Source organism: Alligator mississippiensis, chromosome 9 (genome assembly GCF_030867095.1).
Source record: "Alligator mississippiensis isolate rAllMis1 chromosome 9, rAllMis1, whole genome shotgun sequence".
NCBI classification, from domain to species: Eukaryota; Metazoa; Chordata; order Crocodylia; family Alligatoridae; genus Alligator; species Alligator mississippiensis.
The window spans coordinates 41533085-41560835 of NC_081832.1; the positions used below are offsets into that span (position 1 = coordinate 41533085).

Consider the following 27751-nt stretch of genomic DNA (forward strand, 5'->3'; position numbering starts at 1 on the left):
TAGGGGGCAGCACAGTGCAAAACAATCACTGCAGTCAACACCCCCAAAATACTTTTCTCTGTCAGCTTTTAGTAACAAAAATCTTTTAGTGCCTTCTACCCGGGTCCCAGCAGGAGAGCATGACTTTAAGTTTCTAAGTCTAGCGTATGTAAAACCTATCCGTAACAATAAGTGCCAGTAAAAAAAAATGGTCTTGGTAAAAAGATTGAGATTGTGATAAAAACAATTCTCGGGTTGGCAACCGTGCTGCACTCATTTACTCCTAGTCCAAGGGATTGCAACACATACATCCTACTCAGCATGAGGTCAGCGGCTACTATGACTTTGACAATTTGGCACTGTGCTTTAACATTAACATGGTGGCCCTTTCTCCCATTGCCCCCGGAACCAAGGACTCTGACAACGAACATGGACATCTCACTGAGTTCTGCGAGGCAGCTTCGCGGATTCGTGAGGAATATGTACTCTTACTTCAGAGATGTGGTGGTCCGCTTTCACTACTTCCATATTTCCATCCTGCAGGTGATCCTATAGATCACCGCATATTAAAAACTTCAATCATGTTAGTCTACCATACTTACCCGGAAAGTTGTATTATTTGGATCTTGTGGACATATCAACATATCACACCCCTTCCCTCTAACAGATTCACTGAACTGTGTGGGGGAACTTTGTTGGTAAGGATGGCTTTATATTCCTAGCTGATCTACTATGCAATCCAAGTCTCCAACATAGAAACCATCTTTCAAGGAGAATATAGATAACTCCGGACCTAAATTTTCACAGCACTCTTCTGATGGGATCTCTCCATCGCTGTACTGCTGTCCTCTCGGCTTTCCTTTAATTAATCGCTGCGAGTTCAACTGCATTCCCTGGCTAGCAAAAGCTAACAGAAGTATAGAGAATCAAAGTAGAGGTATCTTTCCAGGAAAGAGGAGTTCATAAAAAAAATATCAAGGCGGGGATCAAAGGGACGCTACAGGCTTCGATTCCCCTCTCCTGACGTCTGATGAAATGATAGTACTGTCTCGTCACAGCAGGGAGATGAAAAGAGGAAGAGGACGCTCAGTCTGATAGGATCTGATGGCGAAGTACGAGACCCAGGCAACAGACTTGGAATGAGCGCACAGAGCATAAGGAATGCAGAATAATGGCCTTGGAAAGACACTGGAGGAAGTGGTGAGGAATCCCCCTGGAACATAGTTATGAACCCGGGGGATGCAAAAATAGCAGTGAGCCAAGAGAAAGAGAAAGGCAGAGGGAAAAGCAGAATCTTCCCCATGCTAAGAACTGTGAACAAACGGGATTTACTAGTAAAAAACATATTAGGTACTTCAAATATCCCCTGGGAAAAAAATCTCCTCTATTATTATACCCTCCTCCTAAAGCACACATTTTCAATGGACTGCTATTTTGAAGGAATTCTACAATTTATTAAGTAAGAACTGACTCCGGATATTGCTCCTATCATCCCTCGCTTGTTTAAATGAGAAATTAACGCTCTATGTTAGGTATCTCATCTGTTGATTGAACATGGTTAATGTAATCGATATAGTCCCGTTTGCAAGAATCAGTAACTACTGCACCATAAACGAAACGAAAGAAGACTTGGAAAAACGATAACACACGAAGATTCGCCAGTCCAAAAAAGATGAGGACCTCTTCATAGAGAATGAACGGCGGAGGAGCCCACTCAACCCTTACCTGATCGGCGCCTTCCAAGTCGGCGGGCGCATGAGAGTCGGTGAGAAGATCCCGCTCCTTCCCGGAGCCCGTCACGACGCAGCCCCCCTGCTGCGGAGGGCAGGGCACGAGGGGCCTCAGAAACCGAAAGTCGCTGCTCCCCGACCCCGTGCTCAAGCACACTTCGTACCGGTAACTCCTGGACAGGGTGCCGGTCCCCGACACATCCACCCAGTCTCTCGGCAAGTTGCCGTCGCCATACAACGTGCCGGGAGCACTGGTGTACTGCTCCCCGCCCCCTCTCCTCCGGCACACCTTGACCAGGACAAATGTCACGACGGAGAGCAGGAAGAGGAAGGACACGAGGCACAGGGAGACGGTTAGGTACATGGTTAAAGCGCCTGTGTCGGCCCCTTCGGCGGCGGCGGCGGCGGCATCAGCGGACTGCAGGTAGGCGTCGGAAAAGCCGTCCACGAGCAGGATGTTGAGGGTGGCGGAGGAGGACAGGGGCGACTCCCCGCTGTCCCTGACGAGCACAATGAGCCTGTGCTTCACCGTGTCGCGCTCCGTCAGCGGCCGGCTCGTCCTGACTTCGCCGCTGTGCAGCGCCACGGCGAAGAGCCCCGGCTCCGTGGCGCGGAGCAGCTGGTAGGACAGCCAGGCGTTCTGCCCCGCGTCCGCGTCCACCGCCACCACCTTGGTCACCAGGTAGCCCGGCTCGGCCGAGCGCGGCACCAGCTCGCTCCACGCCGCCGTGCTGTTCTGCAGCGGGTGCAGCACGAAGGGCGCGTTGTCGTTCTCGTCCAGCACCACGACGCGCACCACGGCCTCGGAGCTGAGCGCCGGGGACCCGGCGTCCGTCGCTCTCACGCCCACCTCCAGCTGCCTCGTCTGCTCGTAGTCCAGGGAGCGCAGCGCGTACACGCTGCCGTCGGCCGAGTTCACCGCCACGTAGGCGAGCACGGGCAGGGCCCCGGCGCCGGCGCCGGCGGGCACGAGCGAGTAGGTCACTCGGGCGTTGTGCTCCGCGTCCGCGTCGGCGGCGCGCACTGTGCCGATGGCCGTGCCGGGCGCCGTGTTCTCCCGCACGTGCATGGTGTAGGCCGCCTGGCTGAACACGGGCGCGTTGTCGTTGATGTCGGACACTCTCACCCTGATCCTCTGCTCGGCGGACAGGCTGGGGGCGCCCTGGTCCCGCGCCACGATCGTGATGTTGTACTCCGACACGCTCTCGCGGTCCAGCGCCCGCTCCGTGACCAGCGCGTACGAGTCCCGGAACGTCGCCTTCAGGGAGAAGGGCAGCGCGTCCTCTATGGAGCAGGCTGCCCTCCCGTTGTCCCCGGAGTCGCGGTCCCTGACGCTGAGCAGGGCCACCACCGTCTCGGGGGGCGCGTCCTCGGGGATGGGGCTGATGAGGGATGTCAGGGTCACCTCTGGCGCGTTGTCGTTCACATCCACCACCTCCACCAGGACTTTGCAGTGCGCCGACAGCCCCCCGCCGTCCGTGGCCTGGATGTACAGCTCGTAGGTCTCCCTCGTTTCGAAATCCAGTTCTTCCAGAAGCCGAATTTCCCCCGAAACTGCGTTGATATTGAACATTTTACTGCTGTCAACTGTTTGCTGGCTGAAGGAGTAGGAGATTTCCCCGTTACTTCCCTCGTCCAGGTCATTGGCAGAAACAGCAACAACCAGGTAATTTCTGGGGCTGTTTTCCGGAACCTGGGCTTTGTAAGTGGCCCGGGAGAAAACGGGCAGGTTGTCGTTGGCATCGAGGACAATTACGCGGATTTGAGCAGTGCCGGACCTCGGCGGGGAGCCGCCGTCCAGGGCAGTGAGTAGCAAACTAAGCTCTGGCTGTTGCTCTCGGTCCAGGGCTTGGTCCAGCATTAGCTCCGCATGCCTAGTGCCGTCGCTCTGTTCCTCCATATGTACATGGAAATGCCCATTGGAGGTAAGGCTGTAGCTTTGAAGGCTGTTGTTTCCCACATCCAAATCTTGAGCCCTCTCCAGGGGAAATAGTGACCCAGCAGGGGTCGTTTCGGGAATTTTGAAGACGAGTTCTGGTCGCGAAAAGACCGGAAAATGATCGTTTATGTCAGTGACCCGCACCTCGGCCCGGTACGACTGCAAGGGATTCTCCAGCACTAGCTCAAAGCGAACAAGGCAGGGCTCCGTCTGCCCGCACAGTTCCTCTCGGTCCAGTTTCTCTTTGATAAGCAAGTCCCCAGTCTTGCCATTCAGCTGGAAATGCCGGCTCGCGGCGTCCGACACCAGGCGGGCCCTGCGAGCAGACAGGCTCCTGGGCTCCAGCCCCACATCCTTTGCCACATTAGCCACGAAGGACCCGCTCTCCATTTCCTCCGGCACCGAGTACCGCACCGTCTCCGAGCCGATCGCCCCCACGCACAGGAGCAGAAGGAGAGACGCGGCTTGCCTGCTCTGCTTTGTTCTGCTCCCGGTGTCCGCCATTGTGTCTGCAGGAGTCGGCACGGGTCGATCCTGAAGAAATATCGCTAGTCCCGATTCATCCCACCAGCCCGATCTGCTAAGGGTTCGCTTGAGCTGCCTGAGGGTGAGTTGTGCCGATGTCTCCTGTGATATTCTCAAAGGCAAGAGACGAGACAGCCGCTCTCCTGCTCCCGGTTCCTAGAGACAGTGATTTCCTGCCGGAGAGCCGGGCCTTCAGCTGCTGCAGGTCACGCTTTCCTCGTATTAGTCAACAGCGCCACCAAGCGACAGAACTTTATTCTCATCGCTGTTCCGTTTTATCCCAAACAAAACTATGCATGTTTGAACCTACTTTGTTATATTTGGCATTATAATAAGTAGATGCAAACGACAGGGTTATTACTATTTCCCTGTTATATCATGAATAAGTGAAGTCGAATGTGAGCTGTGAGTGAGAAAACTGGAAGAGTTAAACTGAGGCTATAATTTTAATGCATTTTAGAAGTAACTTTAAATTTAACAGTCCCATTACTATTACAGAAGCTTCCCGTAAAAACAGCTTCTTATGCCGGGAGATATAAAAAATTGGATTCTTAAGATAGACTTTGGATAAGAAAGTTCTCTTTAAGAAAGCTTTAGCTGACTGTTCCTCCTGTGCACCTATGTTAGAGCTTATAACAAGTATAGAAAGCTTATAGCCATTTGTTTTGTCTACCTTTCCTCATTTTGTTTTCTGCTATTATTGGAGAAGAGGTGTTTTCAGAATGAAACCTTTCAACATTTAATACATAAATTATAGTTAATAGACTGGAGACAATTATTTCGAAAAAGTGGCTCCTTTTATGCTCTTTGATATCCCTGACCGTACCATGCCATTTTGGAGGAGAAACAGAATATCCGGTCTTTTTGTTGTTGTTGGTTGATTCATATACTGGTGTAAATTCAGTTACAAGCAAACAGGGGGTATAGCAGACGACCATTTCCTGCAGTCATTTTCCTCTTTTTCCCCTGAGGTCACGATTACCCTACTTTATCTTCTTGTTTAAAAGTAGTTTTTGTATATTATATATCACTCTCCATACATTTGAGATGCATCTTCTTTTATTGTGTTACCCATTACTCCACACTTGGGGAAACTAATTATTTAACCAAGATCCAAATACTTGTTTTACATCATCCGGCCTGATTTTAGATATCGGCTAAAATGACAGCTTAATCCTTACTACACCAAGAGGGACGCCTTCGCAAAGGTTACAGTTTCCCGAGGAGTTTCAAAGCCTGCATTCATTGTCTTCTTAAATCTCTAAGTAGAGCACGCAAATTCATCCCAACACATCAGTAAAAGGTGATATTAAGGCTCCAGAATCTACTCCATCTCTCTTGAAACTCAACCTTGGCATGTTTCATTTGTTTACAAGCTTTCAGGAGTAAAGGGCAGGGCTACACAGAGAAATTAGTGTTCCGATAGGAGAGGAGGAGAAACTCCGACACAGTAAACTGCTCTGTCCCCGCTGCCTCTCAAACTGGTAGAAGTGGAGGAGCATGGGCCGGAGCACGCGGGAGAGCCGAAAGCATTGCTGAGAAACAGGGCCAATTAAGGACGGCTACATTAATTCCAGTTGAGGAGGAAGACCCCACAGTTCACGGTGCGTTTGAATCTCGCAGGATAAGGGGTAGACCGCTAACTTTCAGGAACGCTGCTTGAAATGTTAGGCTCCCGCCTTCAGCTCTGCTCGTCAAGATTCATGGGATTCTTTCATTCTTGGACCAAGCCTGTGGGGCAGAACTGTGCCCAAGCAACCAGGTCGCTGGGTATGGTACCTGCGATCTTCCCTTTTTGTCTATGACCCGCGGTGAATTAGTGATTTTCTGAAACCACAGTGCTGTTTCATTTCCATAGGAGGAACAAAAGCGTTTAATGCACACTTCACCCCCCGCGAAAGCCCTCTTTATTCTACGTCAGACGCATGTTTCAGTCGGTTTCCTCAATATGGATCCCGAACCTCTACTGCCTTATGGAAAACAATTCTTCTTTTCTCGATGTCATTCCTTTCTTGTCTTTTCATATTATTTTCTTTACTGTTTTTATACTTCCTGCACTTGTGACATAGTTTTTGAAAAGAGAAGTAGTTTATCAAAGTCTCCAGCAGTGTAGCCAGATTCCTTAATGAGCTTCTCCACTATTGCACCTTACAAGCTCTCACGTGTTTGCTGGGAAATAACTTCTGAATCTATATTCGTTCTCCTCTCTTGTTTTTTCTCCTTCCATTAAAGACACATGAATACAGAAAACATTCCACTGATCAGGTCCAAATCCAGTGTACCTCGCTTAGAAATAAGAGGAAAACAGTGATTCCCAACCTTTTTCCTGCCGGGACCGATTTGCAAAAAATCCATGGCCTGTCCCGACCCGCACCCACTTGGCCCTGCTAGTGTCCCTCGCTCCTGACCTGCAACCCCCTGCTCCCCGCCCTTCGCCCCCCGCCTTGCTGGAGACGCCCCCAGCTGCCCCCGTCCCACTTGGGCCAGAGTGCAGTGGCTGCAGCAGCCATGGCTCAGTTCAGACCTGGCACCGGCTGGATAGAGGAGGAGGAGAGAGGTCTGTGCCCTGCCCTTTTCCCTGTGCTGGGGTTGCTGCGTCAGACAGCCTGGTCATGGCCCCTTCTGCCTCACAAAGCAACGTCTTCTGGCCATCCCACCCCTGCGAGCACGGGCACCTGCGCTGGTGCTGCCAGCCCGGCCATGCAGCTCTTCCCCAGCCCCTTCCCCCCGGAAGGGACAGGTACCTTCCTGCCGCCCCTCTGCCCTGCCTCAGCTCACAACCCTTCGAAATAATTTTGCAACTCACTTTTAGGTCGAGACCCATGGGTTGAGAAACACAGACCTAATCTAACCACCTCCCTGAGGAAGGATCATCCCGTTCCAAACCATCCTACAAATTTCCATTTTCTATCTTCCTTGCAAAACTACCACAAAGCTTGACACAACACAAGACAGAGCACCCTCACTTGCCACACAGAAAGCAAGGTGACCGCAGCAGCCAATGTCCTGCTTCTTTGAAATGTTATGGATACAGGCTCAAGAGATCCCAAGTACATGGCCATGCCTCAGATTACAGAGGAAGGCACCCACCGGGCCAGTCCACACGGTTAATACCAAACTGACCATGTGGTAAAATTCCCTCCTGACCTCCAGTTTGGAAATTGGTCTGACACTGAGTGGAAAGGCAAGGTCCTCTATGCAGCAATCTCCCGCATTATGTCTCTTTAGGAGCAGTGGCACTCCCCTGTAAAAATCCCCAGCCTTGGCGGAAGTAAACGTCCAGTGCTTCTGAGGAAGTCTTAAAAGCCCTGATACGTGCAGACAAGTGGAGGCTCTGTCTATATGTGGCAGACGTTCGATTCCCTCCAAGCCCCATGCAGGTATCAGCAGAGCCCAGAACCATAGGAAATACCCGTAGTAGGGCATCCGCAGGACTACACCTAGACCATCCCCAAGCAGTAGCTGTCCAGCCTCTTCTTGAACACACCAGTAATGGAGACTACACAACTTCCCTAGGCAGTCTATTTCACCGCCTCATTGTTCTAACAGAGAAGAAGTTTTTTTGTGATATCCATCCTATATCTATTTTGTTGCAACTTTAAGCTGTTGGATAGTATCCCAGCCTCTGCAACAAAAGAGGAAAAGGTTTTCTCCCTCTTTTATGGTAGTGAGAGCCACCCAGGTAGTACAACCCTTGAGGGACATTGCTTGGCTTGTTGAATCAGCGGTACCACTTCTCCTGGTACTCCAACTGTGGAGGGTTGAGGAAGGATCCACAGTCAGGACCCTGGGCTCCCAGGGTAGCTAGCTTGAGACTTGCTCCAGGATTACAAGGTTTTCCATAAGAGTCCGTAACTGACTGTTAACACAAATCAATAGTAATAATAAATGAAAAAGGTTGCACTTGTCATTTGTGGTCTCTGCCATCCACTTCTGTATTGTGGTTCTGGAAGGCCACTAGCCCGGGTCTGGGTGTGGGCTGGGCAACAGGGCTTTGGCCGGGCGAGGGAAAGCCTGTCCAGGGATCACACAATCCACATGTCTCTAGCAGTGGACGCATGCTCCTTACATAGAAGGCTCCACTTGCCTCAGGCATCCTGCCTGCCTTGAACTCCCCGCTTCTGTGGGGTGGCCCCTTCCATGTTGCCCGGGCGGCCAGGTTTCCAGCTGCCGGCAGCTGGGGGCACTACCCCAGTTTGGGCTGCTTGTTATGGCTGCGCCTACTGTGCAGGCTTCCAGATGGTCCATGTGGCCCAAGCACAGCAGCATCTGCCTTGACTGGGTGGGGATGTAGTCTCCGGCTGCAGGCGGCTCAGACACGTTCCCTCTTGTAGTACTGAGGCCCAGCTCCTTTACATGCCACCTTTCAAGTACTTGAAGACAGCTGTCATGTCCCTTCTAAAATGACCTTTCCACAAACTGAACATGCCTAGGTCCTTAAACCGCTTTTCGTATGACTTGTTTTCAAAGTCTTTTGTCATCTTTGTTGCCTGCTTCTGGACCCTCTCTAGCTTCTCCACATTCTTTTTGAAACATGCAGCCCAAAACTACACACAATACTTCAGATGACATCTCACCTGGGCTGAGTACAGAGGCACTAACTTTTGCCGTGTGTTGCACCTAATCCTTCTATTGATGCATCCCAAAACTATATTTGTGTTTTGTGCAGTTGCAGCACACTGAAGATCCACATTGAGAATGTGACCTACCAGCATTCCCAGATCCGTTTCTATTGTGCTGCCATCCAGCCAAGTCTCACCTATTTTTCATTTGTATTTTTTATTATACTTCTCGAAGTGCAGCACCTTGAGTGTCTCAGCATTCAACTTTATCCTGTTGGATTCTGCTCAGCTTTCCAGTCTGTTGTGATCCTTCTGTTACTAACTAGGAAGTTCAATTCCCTTTAGTCCTTACAACCAATGATTGAAATCAGTTAATAAAAACAATTGTTAGAGATACGAATACATCTACTGACACAGTTCATGTACTATCCTATTCTTCCTTTGCTTCCTGAAATAAAGAAACTGAACATTAACAAACCAACACCCGGTGCACTGGAAGTATATTGAAAAGTTGAGGAAGAATATGGTTAGTCTCCGATGTTTCTAAGAAGCACAAAAAGGCTTTTCTTTATTCTTCCTGAATTCTTATTGGCCTTGTGATCCTGACTTAGCTTGTCTGGAGTCTCATGATGAAGAGACCTGGGTCTGTGGCCTTGAGCAGCTGGTAGGACAGCCAGGCATTCTGCCCCATGTCCTGATCCACCCACCACTACGACCTTGGACATCCAGTAGCTTGGTTGGGCCAAGCAGGGCATTGGGTGGCTGAAGGCTGATATGCTGTTCTGCAGAGATGTAATGCAAATGGCATATTATCATTTTTTGGGTATAACAGTAATGGGCATGGCTGCTGGGAAGCAGAGTGTGGGGACTCATGCACTGCTGCTATAGGAAGACCTGGAACACCCTCTTCAAGATTACCAACTGTCAGTAAATTTACTAACTTCCAGTAAATATATCAGGCTAAAAATGGCTATCGGTAAACAGCTAAGCAGCTGCAGCTGGGATAGACAGAGAAAAGCAGGGTGTCCTCGTGTACCAGTGGGGGTGCAGCAGGGACAACGAATATGACCATCACCGAGTTCTCTGAGGAAGCCTCATGGACTGGTGAGGAATATGTACTCTGACTTCAGGGATCTGGTGGTCCACATCCACTACTTCTGTATTATTTGAATGTTGTAGAAAAAGCAACAATAAGAACTCTCCTATTTCATATAAGTTCAAGTTCCCTTCCTTCCACAGTAAACGATAAATCTAACACATTCACTGCACTATGTAAGAGGCTTTTGTAGCTAAAGAGACGGTTGTATACAGAGCTGATCAACAGTGCAATACAAGTCTCCAACATGTAGAAACGAAATTACAAAGAGTATATTGCAAATTCTGGACGAAGTTCTGAGAGCTATCCTGTGACGGAATCTTCCCTTCGTTGTACCTCTGTCCTCTCCGCGTTCATGTTATAAATCATTTCGAGTGGAATGGCATAAACTCAATAGCCACAGCTACTGAGAAGTACAGAGAACAAGAGCGGATGTTTCTTTCCAAAAGACAGTACTTAATTTAGAAGCAAACAAACCATAAACAGAGGTATCAAACTGAATACATGTTTGGAATTTCCTCTCTTGATTTCCTCTCTTGGTGTCTATTGAAATCACGCTGCTCTATGATCACAACAAGGTTCTGCTTTTTACCCCCGAGGGTAAAAGTCCTCGGACTGATAGAGCATTCCCTTGAGAAAAACTGGAGAGTTCCCATGTCTTTCTGGTTCAGCTCCATACATTTAGAAGAAGTTAATGCTTTCAAATCTTGGAAGGCACCTTTTTGGCCTCTCGGGTAAAGCTATTGCCAATAGCTATTGCCAATTCGGAGCTAGCTGTCAGTATCGGCGGCGGGAATATGGATAGCACAGTATGGGAAGCCATCGCTGAAAGAGATGCCATATCCTATCGGCTCATGGAAGGACTCAGAACAGTAAATCCACGCAGAGATGTCCCTAGAAGCGATGTTCCCTAGCGGGCGGGAAGCAGCGCTATAGCCTAAATGCTGGAATTGCTTTATGTTAATACCCAGCGTTTTGCGTAATGGATATTTAGACCAGGGTAATGACCAGAGACCAAGCTACCAATAAGGTGTGAATCTAAGACGAAAATTAACTGCGATGCACAGAGCGAGAAAGCGAAAGCATTTCCGAGTCCAAGTGCAAGGGAGCTGGACACAAGATCTGTAAGGTCCCTTCCAGCCCATATCAACTATTAAACTGCGAACAAGCTGTTACAGCTCCAGGCAGCGGAAGCCACGGTAAACCTTAGTGGTCACAGTTCATGCAGAGGCGCTGCTGCCGGCATGGGGGCGAGCGTAGATACTACTGTTATTAGTGACTTGGGGAACAGTATGAAAAGACTTCCAATTGGTTGCTTATGTTACACTAGAGATTGGTGGTTGCAGACGCCACTGGAACCGTTAGATTTTCCGCACTAGTATTAACAATCCGGAAAAAGTTATTATGCTAACTAAACCTACAACAGCATCGACATCCTGAAATTATTGGTAAGAGAACATTTGTTTCACTTTTCTAGAAGCATTCTTTGGTCCATTGAAATCCCCAATATCATTTTTACTTTAGTTATTTTTTAAAATAGGTATTCAATGCATTCTGCTCCTCTTTTCCCTTTTAAAACTTCTTTTAAACAAGGAATAGTATGGGATACACCCATAGAGTATAGAGTATGACCGCAGCCATTAAACACTTAACACTAAGGAAAACTTCCTTTCAGAAGAATATGGCCTTGAGCTATCACCCCACAAACATGGCTATGGACCTTAAAGCTGCACCACTTCCGATTCTCCTTCCCGCACCGCACCGGGAAGCCCCAGCCCCGGAGCTTGCCTGTGCTGCACCATTCTCTCCTCTGCCGCCCCGGTCTTCTAACACAGATGCAAGAATCTCCCTGCAGGTGAGGTTGTTCTTCTCGCCACCAGGCTTATGCCTCCATCTTGGAGGCCTGGCACCGGGAATACTTTCCTCTGCCAAAAAGCCGCGGGTCTAAAACATTCTGAAAAACAGGGCTCACCATTTATTCCTACAGATTCCCCTTTCCTTCGAAAGCACACGTACGAGTGGAATGCTGTTTGACAGGCTTTGGTTTTAGACAGAGGCTCTACAGTGTCTGCAAAATGTTATAGGTGAAAATCACCAACCTCAACCCCACTCTTGTCTCCTGTTCAATGTTAAACTGGACTCCCTAATTCAATTCACCCTTTTCTTGCAGTAAAATTGCACCTTGCAGCTCACCATCTTTAATTATGTTAGTGTACGATTCTATCCAGAGATCAGTGTTATTTGGATGTAAAAAATCATCATCATCATCTTATGAGCAACAGAAACAACAACCCGGTTTTATAGAACTTATAGTTCTCTTCCCTCTGCAGTGCATTTAGTACGTGCCTGCGCTACAGGGGAAACTGTTTTGTAGGTAAAGAGCAGTTTGTATTCCGAGTCGATCAATTATGCAATCCAAGTATTCAACGTGTAAGTGAGAGCATAGAAATAATCTTTCAAGGAGGATACTGAAAACTCCAGACCTTAATTCTGACACTAATATCCTGATGGGATTTCGCTTCCCTTTAATAAATCGCTGCGACTGGAACGGCATAAACTGGTTAGTGATAACTACCAGAAATATAGAGAACCAAAGTAGTTGTCTTTCCAGGCTTTCAGGGTTGTAATCACGCCGGAAACCTGACTTTTCCAGTCGTCTATAAGAAACAGACCCTATTAGAAGGTCCCCAATAATTACTAGCAAAGCAGGCCAATAATTCCCCTCAAATACACCAGTACGCTAAAAAATAACGCTGCTTAAATGAGAAATCAATGCCATTAGGTAAATATCACATCTGTCGATTGCAGATGTTCAATGTAATCGAAACATAGTCCCTTGTGTACCAATCGGTTTTAGGTTCCCTACAAAGGAAAGTAGATTTTGAAAACGAATAACACATGAACAACATTCGCCAGTCCAAAAAGATGAGGACCTATACATAGAGAATGAACGGCGGAGGAGCCCACTCAGCCCTTACCTGATCGGCGCCTTCCAAGTCGGCGGGCGCATGAGAGTCGGTGAGAAGATCCCGCTCCTTCCCGGAGCCCGTCACGACGCAGCCCCCCTGCTGCGGAGGGCAGGGCACGAGGGGCCTCAGAAACCGGAAGTCGCTGCTCCCCGACCCCGTGCTCAAGCACACTTCGTACCGGTAACTCCTGGACAGGGTGCCGGTCCCCGACACATCCACCCAGTCTCTCGGCAAGTTGCCGTCGCCATACAACGTGCCGGGAGCACTGGTGTACTGCTCCCCGCCCCCTCTCCTCCGGCACACCTTGACCAGGACAAATGTCACGACGGAGAGCAGGAAGAGGAAGGACACGAGGCACAGGGAGACGGTTAGGTACATGGTTAAAGCGCCTGTGTCGGCCCCTTCGGCGGCGGCGGCGGCGGCATCAGCGGACTGCAGGTAGGCGTCGGAAAAGCCGTCCACGAGCAGGATGTTGAGGGTGGCGGAGGAGGACAGGGGCGACTCCCCGCTGTCCCTGACGAGCACAATGAGCCTGTGCTTCACCGTGTCGCGCTCCGTCAGCGGCCGGCTCGTCCTGACTTCGCCGCTGTGCAGCGCCACGGCGAAGAGCCCCGGCTCCGTGGCGCGGAGCAGCTGGTAGGACAGCCAGGCGTTCTGCCCCGCGTCCGCGTCCACCGCCACCACCTTGGTCACCAGGTAGCCCGGCTCGGCCGAGCGCGGCACCAGCTCGCTCCACGCCGCCGTGCTGTTCTGCAGCGGGTGCAGCACGAAGGGCGCGTTGTCGTTCTCGTCCAGCACCACGACGCGCACCACGGCCTCGGAGCTGAGCGCCGGGGACCCGGCGTCCGTCGCTCTCACGCCCACCTCCAGCTGCCTCGTCTGCTCGTAGTCCAGGGAGCGCAGCGCGTACACGCTGCCGTCGGCCGAGTTCACCGCCACGTAGGCGAGCACGGGCAGGGCCCCGGCGCCGGCGCCGGCGGGCACGAGCGAGTAGGTCACTCGGGCGTTGTGCTCCGCGTCCGCGTCGGCGGCGCGCACTGTGCCGATGGCCGTGCCGGGCGCCGTGTTCTCCCGCACGTGCATGGTGTAGGCCGCCTGGCTGAACACGGGCGCGTTGTCGTTGATGTCGGACACTCTCACCCTGATCCTCTGCTCGGCGGACAGGCTGGGGGCGCCCTGGTCCCGCGCCACGATCGTGATGTTGTACTCCGACACGCTCTCGCGGTCCAGCGCCCGCTCCGTGACCAGCGCGTACGAGTCCCGGAACGTCGCCTTCAGGGAGAAGGGCAGCGCGTCCTCTATGGAGCAGGCTGCCCTCCCGTTGTCCCCGGAGTCGCGGTCCCTGACGCTGAGCAGGGCCACCACCGTCTCGGGGGGCGCGTCCTCGGGGATGGGGCTGATGAGGGATGTCAGGGTCACCTCTGGCGCGTTGTCGTTCACATCCACCACCTCCACCAGGACTTTAGTGTGTGAAAACAGCCCCCCGCCGTCTGTGGCTCGAACATCCAGGTCGTAAGTGTTCATAGCTTCGAAATCTAGTTCCTCAGTCAATCGAATGTCCCCTGACCCGGCGTTGATACGAAACACGTTGATATTTTCGATCGATTTCTCTCTGAAGGAGTAAGAGATTTCCCCGTTGGTTCCCTCGTCTAAGTCAGTGGCAGAAACAGCAACAACTAGGTACCCTTTGGGGCTGTTTTCTAGAACCTGGGCTTTGTAATTTGCCCGGGAGAAAACGGGAGGGTTGTCGTTGATATCGAGGACGATGACTCGGATTTGCGCAGTGCCGGACTTCGGCGGGGAGCCGCCGTCCACAGCTGTGAGTAAAAGAATCATTTCTGGCTCCTCTTCCCTGTCTAAAGCTTTACCCAGAATCAGTTCTGCGTACTTAACTCCGTTACTCCGATCACCAGTGTAGACAGAGAAATAACGATTAGTATTAAGGCTGTAGTTCTGGAGGCTATTGTTACCCACATCGAAATCCTGGGCGTTTTCCAAGGGAAACCGCGCCCCCGGGGCCGTTGTTTCCAGGATTTTTAAGGTAAATTCGTATTCTAAAAACAGTGGGGAATGATCGTTTATGTCAGTAACGCGCACCTCGGCCCGGTATGATTGCAAGGGATTCTCCAGGACTAGCTCAAAGCGAACAAGACAGGGCTCCGTTTGCCCGCACAGTTCCTCTCGGTCCAGTTTCTCTTTGATAAGCAAGTCCCCAGTCTTACCATTCAGCTGGAAATGCCGGCTCGCGGCGTCCGACACCAGGCGGGCCCTGCGAGCAGACAGGCTCCTGGGCTCCAGCCCCACATCCTTTGCCACATTAGCCACGAAGGACCCGCTCTCCATTTCCTCCGGCACCGAGTACCGCACCGTCTCCGAGCCAATAGCCCCCACGCACAGGAGCAGAAGGAGAGACGCGGCTTGCCTGCTCCGCTTTGTTCTGCTCTCGGTGTCCGCCATCGTCTCTGCAGGAGGCGTCACGGGTGGATCCGGAAGAAATATCGCTAGTCCCCATTCATCCCACCAGCCCGATCTGCTAAGGGTTCGCTTTACATGCCACTGGTTGTGCAGACATCTTCTGTGATATTCTCAAAATCTAGAGACAAGATTGCTGCTTCTTGCGTCCTGGAAATAAGTGGTTTTGTACCGGAGAGCCGAGTTGTCAGCTATTGCTGGTCACGCTCTCCTTGTATTAGTGAACAGCGCCACCAAGCGACAGGACGTTATGCTCCTTACTGTTCTATTCTTAAAAGTGCGTAGACCAGTATGTTGGAAAGCGTCCTAGTCACAGAGTAGCTACCTAAGCAATATTTCATTTGTTTTAATCTATTTCTATACTTACATGTATAAAAAAGAAAACCAAAAGGCGGGTTTATTGATATTTCAATTTTACATCATTATTATATCGTGTGAAATGTAGGAAGAGTGAATGAAAGAAAATAGAAGAGAGAAACGGATTCGATTTAAAAAAAAAGATTTTACAAATTATTTTTATTCTTATAGTTACTAACACCTTTCTTGGAGATGCTTATGAAATAAACCTGGTATGTCTCGAGATATAAGAGACTGAGTTCTTAAAATACACTTTGGATCATAAACTTCCTGAAAAAAGTATTCATTGAAAATATTTATCCAATGGTTTCTCCAGTTTCACCGATTTGAGGACTTACAATGGGCACAAAAAACATTTCTGTTTGTTTAGATTTCTTTAAGTTGGTTTTTGTTACTTTTCCTGCCTAGGTGTTTGGGAGTTTGATCATTTAAATGTATTCTCCATAAATGGTTAATTATTAATACTGACTAGAGCCCTCTAGTTAGAAAATATGGCTACTTTTTTCTCTTTGACATACCTGCCAGAACCGTGGCAGTTTTGGAGGAGGCACAGATTATCCAACCTATGTTATTACTTGCTGGTATATTTCCATACAAAAGAGAACGTATGTCATGTGAGTTTCAAGAAAAAATGCACATAGTAGAAGACTATTTTCTGGGGTAAATTTTCGACTACTTTTACTCAGGCCAGGGTTACCCCCTTCTGCCTCCCGGTTAAAAGTGTTACGTTTATGTAATACTCCATTTTCCCTACATGTGAGTGTTGGACGTGATCCGTAGCATGAGATCCCTCCTGAGCATGTGCGCACTGATTAGAGGTGGGAAGGTTCTAGAATTGCTGAACTGTCCACCTTGACGACGTCAGTGACCCACTTACACCTGTGGAGCATGTGCAGTAGCTTGTGTGGTCCGCTAGAGTGCAGTGTGCTACATCTGAGTGCTGAGAGCACCATAATAGGGTGTGCTGTGCACATGAGTACATTTGGTGAGAAGAATAACTGACATATGGTGTGATTTTGGTGAGTATTTAATGAATCCTGAGGCGTGATTTGGGGGGCGAATGGAATATGGATGCTTGAGAGTACTTGAGGTTTGACCGGTGTGAGTTTACTCGGTTGGTGATCATACCTGTGTGTCTGAGGCATATGAGCAGTGAACGTAGCAGTGAGAGGGGTGACCTATTGGATTGGATTATAATTGGATACTTACCTGTAAAAGCGTTATTGGACCGGGACCTCGATCATCCATTGGATTGGTAGTTATCACGCTTCCCTCACTCCCGGTCTGAGACCCTCAGAGGGAAAAGACTGAGGGCCTGACTGTTACTCCTGCCCGAGAGCCCGGACGTCAGACACTGCTGCTTTCCTCGTATTAGTCAACAGCGCCACCAAGCGCCAGGACGTTATGTTCCCTGGTGTTTTGTTTTTTTTAAGCGTTTTAAAGAGTCTGTTTCAAAGCGTCATGGTCACAAGACAGCAACATAAACCAAATTATGCGTTTGTCTCTACCTTGTTATACATGCCTGAATAAGAAATAGATGGAAGCTACAGGATTAATTTATTTCACCGTTATGTCATGAATATGTGGGGTATATTATGAAGTGTTAATGAGAAAATTGGAAGAATTAACTCAAAATTAAATTCCGTAATATGTTTTAATCTTCAATTTTAGGAATTATTTTAAACCTAGTGGTCTTCATTTCCTGTGCAGAAGCTTCCTAGAAAAGCAGCTTCTGATGGAAAATGTTTATCCAGTGGACCTTCTCTCTGCATCGATGTGAAAGTTTATAACAGACAGCATAATCATATTTTGATTCGATTTCCTTATTTTCGTTGTTGTTATGATTAAACATGTTTTAGAAATGAAAAGTTTCAAAATTTTATCCATAAATGATATTTAATACTGATTAGAATCCTTTATTTTGAAAATCTGGCTACTTTTTTCTTGTTGACATCCCTGTCAGAACCATACCTTTTTGGAAGAAGCACAGAATATGCAACTTATGTTCTTAGTTGTTGGTATATTTCTATACCACAGAGGACGTATGTAATGTATGTAATGTGAGTTTCAAGAAAAAAGGTGCATATAGTAGAAGACTATTTTCTGGAGTAAAATTTCGACTTGTTTTCCTCAGGTCAGGTCTGCCCCCATTTAACCTTCCATTTAAAAGTGTTGCCTGTATGTAGGGCTCTACGTTCCATATGTTTGAGCTCTCTCTCCTCCCTGTGTGTGATATCCATTATCACACACCAGGAGAAACTCATTCTTTAACCAAGATCCAAATACTTGTACTACATTATTGGGTCTGATTTTGAGTTTCAGCTAAAATGGTAACTTAAGCCTGACTACATAAAAAGGGATGCTTCCGCAAAGGCTAGTTTCCTGAGAAGTCTCGAGCCTGCATCCAATACCTGCTTAGATCTCCAAAATGGAGCTCCAAAATCCATCCCAACACAATACTGGACTGTCATGGGACGGGTTCCTAAAGACAGCCGTGTTATCCCTAAGGCCCCTTGACTGTGCCAGTTTGGCCCGATGTACACCCACTATTCTTGCCCACCACATCTTGATGGATTTATGATATAGGGAGACTGCATTCATGTTCCATTGGACATGGTCCTGATGGATTTCCTTAAACCCCGTGGGTTCCCAGACCCCTTGTGGGTCCCATTCCAAAATAGATGTCACAGGACACCCCAGCCTTATGAGCTATTTGCATGGCTCCAACTGCCCCTTTACCACACCCCAAGCCTCACAGATGGCACCAATGTTGTCCTGTCTAGGCCTTGCTGTAATTGGCCCCCTTGTCCTCTCTCTGGGGTCTCTGCAGCCCTGCCGCTGTGCCCCACTGGTACCAGGGTCTGTGCACCTCAAACGCTGAGCCCTTTCTGGCTCCGGGGTCTGTGCACCCCAAACACCATGCCTTCTCTGGCACCAGGGTCCCCACACTGCAGTGGGCCCCAAAGAGGCCTCCTCCTTCTCCAAATAGCATCACCTAAACCACTGGTAGTATACAAAAGCAAACAAAACATAAGCCCCTGGGCTATAACATAATACAAAAGATCAGGGTATGCACTCTGACCCTTTAAGAGAATCAGATTTCATCCCTGGCACTAAGTGTCTAGCAGGCAAGGGTACCTGTGGAGCTCCTGGAGCCCCCTTAGCCCTAGGTGCAGCATACCAGGCAGTTGCAGCATCACTGGGCACTTCCTCCCTGGAGGCTACTTCCCCTCTGGCTGCTAGGGGAGAACTGCCTTCCTGGCCTCAGCACCGGGGTTCATATATGAGCCAGGCCCTGCCCCTTCTGGTCAGCTGACCGCTGGCAGGTGCAGGCCAACTAACTCATTCTGGCTGACCTGATAACCAGCAGCTGGGGCTCCCAACTGACTGCTAGGGCTCTCACCCTAGCAGTTCCAGCCCTTAAAAGGAGCAGGACACTCTAGTGCCCTGCGACATAGATGGTGATATTAAAGCTACAAACTCCATCTCCCTTGACACTCAGCTTTCTTATGTTTAAATGGATTACATGTTTTCTGAAATAAAGGGCAAAATACACGGAGAAGTCACTGTTTCGGAAGAACAGGAGGAGAAACCCCGACAGAGTAAGCTGCTCTGTCGCCACTGCCTCCCTAACTGGTAGAAATGGAGCAGGATTGGCCGGAGCCTCTGGGTGAGCCGAAAGCATTGTTGAGAGACACGGCTAATTAAGGGTTGTTATATTAATATATTTTGAACTGGGGAGGAAGAACCCACAGTAGCAGGTGCATTTGAGCATCATAGGATGAGGTGTAGATACATTAACTGCCAAGAACACGGTTTGAAATATCAGGTTTCTGCCTTCAGCTCTGCTGGTCAAGAATCATGGGATTCTCCCAATCCTGGACCAAGCCAGTTTGTTGAGCATGGTACCTGCTGTTCTTTCTTTTGTATCTGTGACCAGTGATAAAACTAGTGACCACCAAACAGTCTCCTGAAACCGATCTGCTGTTTTATTTCTACAATACCAACAAAAACATTTAATGTACATCTTATCCCAAGCAGCCCTCTTCATTTTCAGTCAAGTGTAGATTTCAATCAGTTTCCCCAGAATGGATCCCAAACCACTACCGTCTTGTGGAAAACAATTGTTTTTTTCTAGCTGACATTCCTGGGTTTTTTTTCTTTTCTTTTTTCTTGTTTTCTCTTGTCCTATCTTGTTTTTTCTACTTGCTGCACTTTTGACATTGTTTCCCACAAATAGTTTATCAAGGTCCAAAGGAAGTTTAGCCATATTCCTCAGTGAGATACTCTTCTATTGGTCTTTATGAACTGTCCTATGTCTGCTGGGAAGTAGCTCCTCAACATGTATTCATTCTTTCCACTTGGTTTTTCTCCTTTACAGAAAGCATCCTATTGATCAGGTCAAAATCCAATCTACCTCAGTTAGAAACCAAAGGAAAATAGGGTTGGAATGCCCCTCCAGAGGTCATGTCATCTAACCAGCATTCCTTGTCAAATCTTATAAACATCCTTCTTTTTACCTTCTAGTAAAACTACTGTCAAACTTGATGCAATAAATGACAAAACACCCTATCTAGCCACATGTAAAGCAGGGAAGTCATGTCAGTCTACATCCGAATTTTGTAAAAGATTGTGAATAGACAATCATGATACCCCAGGTAAATCGCCACGCCTTGGGTACAGAAGAAGGCAATGCTAAGTCCACACTCCCTCCCCTGCCCCCCTGGCCAATATGACCATGGGGTAACACCACTCCCCTCTTCAATTTGGGAATTTCTCTGACTCCAAAGGAAAGGGCAAGGAAGCTCCTACATTATGTCCCAGCAGGAGCAGTGAAACCCTCCCTGTAAAAATTCTCACCCTTGGGGAGGCACCCAGTGTTTCTGAAGATGTCCTAAAGACACTGATACATGTTGCAGAAAAGTAAGGGCTATATGTGGTTGTGGTAGGGGTAGAATTCCATCCCAAACCCATGCAGCAATAAGCAGAACCCAGAAGCATAGGAAATATCCATAGTGAGGCATCTGCATGGCTATGCTTAAATCATCCCCAACCAGTAGCTATCCAACCTCTTCCTGAACACCCCAGTGATGGAAACTCTAAAAATTCCCTAGGCAATCTATTCCACTGTGTCACTGTACTAGCACTGAAGTTTTTCCTGATATCCAATCTAAATCTACTTTGCTGCAACTTCAAGCCATGGGATTGTGTCCCAGGCTCTGCAGCAAAAGAGATCTTCAAGAACTTAGAGACTGTTATCATGTCCCCGCTAAAATGCCCTTTCCACACACTGAATGTGCTTTGCTCTTTCAGCTTCTCCTTGTATGCCTTGCTTTAAAAGTCCTTTATCATCTTTGGTGCTGACCTTTGGCCCCTATCTAACTGCTCCACATCCTTTTTGAAATTTTCAGCCCAAAACTATACACAGTACTTTAGATGACACCTAACCAGGGCTGAGAGGAGAGGCACTAACGTGTTCCATGTTTTGCACCTAATACTTCTATTGATGAATCCAAGTCAGGTGTCGCCAATTCTGTAGTTGTATTTTTGAGTATTCTTCCCATGGTTAAAGTGCTTTGAATTTCTTGGCATTCAGCTTTTTCCTGTTGACTCCCTCCCAGCATTCCAATTTGTTGAGATCGTTCTGTTATTAAAACAGGAAATTCAGGATTTCTTCAGTCCTTACAACCAAGCAATGTCATAAAAAATGATTGAATTAGAGAGAAAATACTTACATGGGCACAGTTTATGTAGTATTCTATTCTTCCTTGTGTTCCTTAAATGAAGAAACAAATTGCACTTCGACATATGAAATCCATTTTGTAACTAGGTTAGGGCTCCGAGGGTGACGGTGATGACCCTTGGTGGTCACACAACCCTTACCTGACTCTAGCTCTAGAGTGCCCTCCACTTCTTATTCACCTGCTACACCTTGATATAACTGTTTGAATGGAAGGGAAGCTGCCTAATGGGTCCCAGAGTGAAACCCAGTACCTCTAGATGCCAGCTAGCTCTTCCAAACTTCGTCTGTTCTACACCTTGTCCTCACTAGATGGACCCTAGTGGCCCACCATTGCTCTTCCCCAGGGCACCAGCTAGCCTTACGGGCTAATCATGGCCTCCAACCTCCCCTACACTCGTGCCCATGCCTTGCAGGCGCTATCACTTCAGAATCTGGGTCGGCACTTAGCTCCAATCTGATATCAGGCCACCTCAGACTTTCACCCTTGTTAGGGTCTTGGTCTTCTCAACCTCCAACCTTCTGGCTGCAACACCAACTAAATCCCCATTTTGCCTGAACATAAACAATGACTACCTTCCTGCACAACCAGGGTTCCTTTTACCTCAGACCATATTCCTCTGCAAGGAAGCAGTCTGTTTGCCTTTCTCCGGACAGGTGCCAGCTAGGAGCTCTCCAGCATCTCCCTGATTTGGTGCTCAATGCTTCTGCAGCCTCCAGGGCCATACTGCCCCTCCTGTAACAGGGCCTGTGTTTATATACTTCCATGACCCTAGCCCAGTATGCTACTGGAGCGCAGCTTCCTCAGCAGTAAGCATTTGTAGCAGGTACCTATTCCCTGGCGGCTCATAATGGGAAGCTTTCTTTGCCTGAGGCTCTCCCTGCTGTTCCTTCACCCTTAAAGTAAGAGCAGCCTTTGGCTCTCCATTATACCCATCCACTGGAAGCATATTGAATAGTTGAGGAGGAAGAATGGTGTTCCTCTCCTATCTCTGTAATAATCACAACAAGCCACTGCTTCATCTATTCCTCATCTGTTATTGGCCTTTGGATCCTAACTTAGCCTGTCTGGAGCCTCATGGTGAGAGACCTGTGTCTGTGGTCTTGAGTAGCTGGTAGGAGAGCCAGGCATTCTGCTCCATGTCTGCATCTATCATTACTTCCTTGGATATCAAGTCACCTGGTTTGGCCAGGCAGGATACTTGGTGGCTGAAGGCTGATGTGCTGTTCTGCAGGTCTAATGGTATAAGTGGAGCAGGATTGGCCATAGCCCGTGGAGGAGCCAAAAGTATGACTGTGGGGGAACCTGTAAGGGAGCCGAAAGCAATTGCGTTACACCCTCCAGGTGTAACACAATTGGTACATTATCATTTTTGTGTATTACACTAGCAGGCATGACTGCCTCAAACCAGAGTGCAGGGACCTATGCTATGGTGCTCTAGGAAGACCTGGAACACCCCCTCCAGGACTGCCAAATGTCAGTTAATTTACTAACTTTCAGTAAGCAATCAGGCTAAAAATGGCTTTCAGTAAGGTCCATAAAAATTCTTTAGTAACAATAAAAATACTAAGAAGCTGCAGCTGGGGCAAACAGAGAAAAGCAGCATGTTGCAATGTACCAGTGGCGGTGCTGCAGCACCCTGCAGGGAGTGGTTTCAGCCATGAACTGTTGCTTTTGCATCCCGGCTGCCAGTAGTAGTAATGGGTCTCACACAGGTTTCTTTCGGGGGTATATGCTGTATTAGAAGGGAGCAAAAGAAGCAGAGGTAAGAATGGGAGACTGCTGCGGAGCAGCAGGGTGCAGTTTGGGGCATCAAGGCATGGGGTGTGAGTGGGAAGCACAGTGTAAAATGATCACTGCAGTCAAGCTGGGCTGCCAACCCAAAAAATTAATTTTTACTGTCAGCTTTTTACCGACAAACACTGTTTTTTCCTTTTCTTTACTATGGTTGATGTTGAATGCCTGAATCTGAATGCAGCCCTTCTACTGAGTCCTAGCAGGAGAGCAGGGCTTGGTAGAAGAGGTACATTTACATTGTGTAAAACATAGAATTAAGAATAAGTGTCAGTAAAAAAATGCTCTTGGTTAAAAGCTTAAAGACTGTCATTAAGATGTCTTGGGTTGGCAACCATGCTTCCCTCATCTACCCCAAGACCAAGGGACTGCAGTGTATATACATCCTAGTCAGTATGAGCTTAATGGATACTATGAGTATGGCAGTGTGGCATTGTGCTCTGATGCTAAACTGGTGGCCTTGTGTTTCATTACAGCCAGGTTATCATTTCCTTGGAGATAAATGTAGGATATTTCAGTAAATTGAAGGAGGTGGAGAAAAATCATTAATACCTGGCCCTTCCAAGATTATTGTCTCTGGTGAAATGGTGGGAGAATTGAACTCTGTTGCATCAGGTGACAAATTACGAGATGATATTTCTCTGTGCGTGCAATGGACCCCAGATAATTAAGACATGTTAATTCCAAAGATTGATTTTAAGGCAAAAGGAAGATGTCCTGAAAGGTAGAAACCCTTTCTCCCTTGGCCCCCAGAATCATGGCTTCTGACAATCAATATAGCCATCACTTAGTTCTCTGAGGCATCCTTGCAGCTTGCTGAAGGATCTGTCCCTTCAGGGATGTGATAGTCCACATCCACTACTTCCACATTTGCATCCTGCAGGTCACCCTGTAGATGACTGCATATTAAAATCTGTAATTATGTTTGTCTATGATTCTTACGTGGGATGTTGTATTGTATGGATGTATTAGAAAAATTATCAATAAGAACTATCCTATTTCATAGAAATTAAAATTCCCTTCCCTCTGCAGTGAATATAATACCTTCACTTTACCATGTGGGAGAATTTTGTAGGTAAGGAAACCTTTATGATGCAATTCAAGTGCTCACAAGGTAGAAATGGAATTAAAAAGTATATATTGCAAATTCCAGATCCAATCCTTACACGTATCTTCTGACTGAGTCTTTCCTTGTTTTTTTCCACTGTCCTCACTGCTTCCAGTTAATAAAGAATTTTGAATGGTTTGGCATAAACTGGATATCCATGGATACCAGAAGTATGGAGAACAAGAGTGGTTGTTTCTTTCCCAAAGACAATAGTTCATAAAAATCATAAAGGGAGGTATCAACTAGAATACTCAAATTTGAAATTTCCTCTCTTGGTATCTACCGAAACTCCACTATTATCTGATCACAACAAGGTCCTGATAGTAAAAATCTTCAATCTGATAGTATCCCTGCCAAATAGTAGAAAATTCCTATGTCTTTCTCATTTAAATCCATAAAATTAGAAGAAGGTAAGGCTCTTACTGTTGATCAAGGCAGTTCTTGTAGCTGAGTTTGGAACAGGCAACCTTCCTACTGTCTTTTTCAAATTCACTGTACAGAACTTTCTTAGGCAGTCGATTGTTGCCCATATGTGTGACATGACCACCCAGGTCATTTGCCTCTATACTAGCATGGCTTCCACACTTGGCAGAGCTGCCAGTCATAGTACTCTGTTGTTGGTCATTTTGTCAGACCATTTAATACCCATTATACTGTATATGTGGCACTGTTGCAAGCAGTTAAGTTTTTTGATATGGCGATGATAAAGGGACCAGGTCTCTAATGAGTATAGAAGACAAGGAAGCAAAATAGCTCTGTAAATCTGGCATTTTGTAGACACTTTGCCCCCTTCACCCCACCATCTTGTCCATAGTCTTTGCTGTAGGTGACCAAAAGCTGAGGCAGCTGACTCTAAACATGCTGAAAGTTCATTGTCAATGCTGGTGTCATCGGCAATTCTGATACTTAGGTAGAAAAAGGACTTGACCTTGTTTAATTGGCTGCCATTTACTTTTATTTCTGTTGGTGATGGAGGTGATAGGTTTCTGCCACGAGGTGGCTGGTATAGAACTTTGGTTTTCTTATTACAGAAGCCAAAAACTGATGTAGCATGGGCAAAGGCATTCAGAAAATGTTGCAGGACTTTCTCAGAAAGGGTAAGAAATGCCGAGTCATTGGCATACATTGGATCCTTTACTTCACTTTGTTGGGATTTGCTTTTTTGCCTTGAATTGGAAGAGGTTTAGAATTCTGTGATTAAATTGTGTTGTTAAGGTGACATGAGTAGTGGTAGTATTTGTGGTGATTCCTAGCACTCCAGCAAAGAACAGAGTAAATAATATAGAGGCCAAGCATGCAGCCCTGTTTAGCCCCATGAACTACAGGAAAGGGATCATACGAGTTGGCATCCACTGATACATGGGCCTGCATGTTGTCATGGAAGCAGTGTATGAGGTTAATTAGTTGGCCTGGGCAGCTGAAATTTTCAAGAAGGCACCAGGGAGCAGAGTGTCCAACAGAATTGAACATCTTACTGAAGTTGACAAATGCAAGATACAGGGACATTTGGTTTTTGGCAGCTTTCTGCTGTAATTGGCATAGGGTAAATATCATGCCAGCAGTGTTGTGTGATGAACAGAAACTGCATTGGAATTCAGGGAATACATCATTTTCAAAAACCTGGAGCCTTCTTAGCAACAGCGTACCAAGGGTCTTACCAGCAATGGAAAGGAGCAAAATGCCACGATGGTTGCTGCAGTCACGTCTGTCTCCTTTGCACTTGTAGATAGTTACACTTTTGGAATCTTTAAAATCCTGGAGTAAAGTCTTATTTTCCTAGAAGAAAGTAAATAGGTCTAGCAAAGCTTTGTGAAGTGTAGGGCCACCATATTTAAGAACTTCAGTTAAGATTTCCTTAGCTCCAGCTGCTTTTCTGTCATTTCCATAAGCATGTTCTTAGTCTTCTTCAGAGCTGGGGGATCTTTGAGTTCATATCGAACTGATCTTTGCTCAGTTGAATCTACTATTTGATCATTTGTGCTGGACTCACGATCGATGAGGGTTGCAACATGTTCTTTCCATCTTTCTAATATCATACTGTGCTCAGTCAGGAGGGTGGTGCTGTCAGAAACTTTTTCTGTGCTTCAGGTTTTGATTTCTTGAAGTCTTCTGCAGCCCAAAGAGAGGGAAGTTTGCTCAATTTAACTTGGTGCATAGCTAGATGGGCCACAAGGAGGGCTTGAATATTGTTGTCATTTGCATAGAACAAGTCCACATTTCATTGAGTTAGGACATCAAGGACTTCTTTAGGAGCTGATTTCGCTGCAGTTTGAAAGGCACCCACCTTAACTGAGAGTTCCACTTACTCTTCAAATGCCACAGTTTAATATTTCAGTATGATGAAAAGTTGATAACTGCGTTCTCCTCTCTTTCATGCAAAATTTTGAAACATTGACACATTGGTTCGGTTTTGGAGCAACCTTTGGTTTTGGAGTGTGTATCCTGATGTCCAATTTAATATGGATAAACTGGTGATCCATTAGGGTATTCTGTGCCTCACATAGCCCTGGTAATGTAAGCAGCCTTCAGGTCACTGCAATGAGTGATGATGATGTAGTTTAAAAGGTGCCATCATTTTGACCGAGGATGCTGCCAAGAGTAGAACCACTTTTCTGGTATGTTGAAAAGGGTGTTCATTATAGCAAAGTCAAAGCTATGCAGAGTTCCAGGAGTAATTCTCCATTTGTGTTTAGAGACTCATGTCTGAATTTCCTCACAACTCTTGTTCCAAGTGGTGTAGTCATCTCCAATGCATGCACTGACATCACCCAGTAGTAGAATTTTAGCTGTTCCCCCCAATGCATACTAATAAGCCTACCCTTACCATATATGATTAATCTTAACTAAATTTCCCAATTTTAGATACTTATTTCACTCTTAGGTGGAGGTCAGTGTTGCTGTCGATTGTCCCAATTTTCACAAGACAAATTTCGCTTTTTTGGTTGGTTCACTTCTTTTGACATTGGTCATCCAGAAAAGATATTTCAAGACTTCTTTTCTTTGTCAAGAAGGGATCATGGTCAAAGTAACTCTCCTGTCATATTTTGTTGCTGAGTGGAAGCTTTGCAGATCAGTTGAAACCAGAGTTAAATTTCCCAGCTCAAGACTCAGGGTAAGCAAAGTTAAGAGAAGGAAAACCCAGGCCCACAGACCTCTGGGTCCCAACAAGTGGGAGTAGTTACTACAGTGATTAGTGACTTCAGGCATAGTATGAGGAGATTTCCAATTGGTTGCTTATGTTATAATGCAGAATAGGTGGTTGCAGATGCTTCTGGAAATTTTAAATTATCCACACTAGTGTTAAAATTTAGGACAAATTATTATGCTGACTAAACCTACAACTGCATCAATATCCTAAAATTACTTGTAAGAAAATTTTGTTCACTTTTCTACAGGTATTCCTTGGTCCATTGAAGTCCAGAATATCATTTTTACTTTGTTTTTTGAACTAAAACTTCTTTTAAACAAGGAATATTATG

General features: G+C 47.1%; 2 protein-coding genes and 1 long non-coding RNA gene across 3 annotated transcripts; all 3 read right to left on the reverse strand.

The window, feature by feature from the left end:
- Positions 1-1479: 1479 nt before the first annotated feature.
- Positions 1480-4366, reverse strand: LOC132252464 (protocadherin beta-15-like). The gene has a single exon (XM_059733373.1). It carries the CDS (start codon positions 4150-4152, stop codon positions 1495-1497), a length of 2658 nt encoding a protein of 885 aa, XP_059589356.1. The 5' UTR covers positions 4153-4366; the 3' UTR covers positions 1480-1494.
- Positions 4367-12749: 8383 nt separating this feature from the next.
- Positions 12750-15460, reverse strand: LOC106739681 (protocadherin beta-3). The gene has a single exon (XM_019487160.2). It carries the CDS (start codon positions 15255-15257, stop codon positions 12765-12767), a length of 2493 nt encoding a protein of 830 aa, XP_019342705.2. The 5' UTR covers positions 15258-15460; the 3' UTR covers positions 12750-12764.
- Positions 15461-19594: 4134 nt separating this feature from the next.
- LOC132252465 (uncharacterized) lies at positions 19595-27751 on the reverse strand. The gene is made up of 2 exons (XR_009464379.1): positions 21365-27751; positions 19595-21273 (listed from the first exon to the last, which is right to left on the reverse strand). It is a non-coding gene; the product is annotated as an uncharacterized LOC132252465 (long non-coding RNA).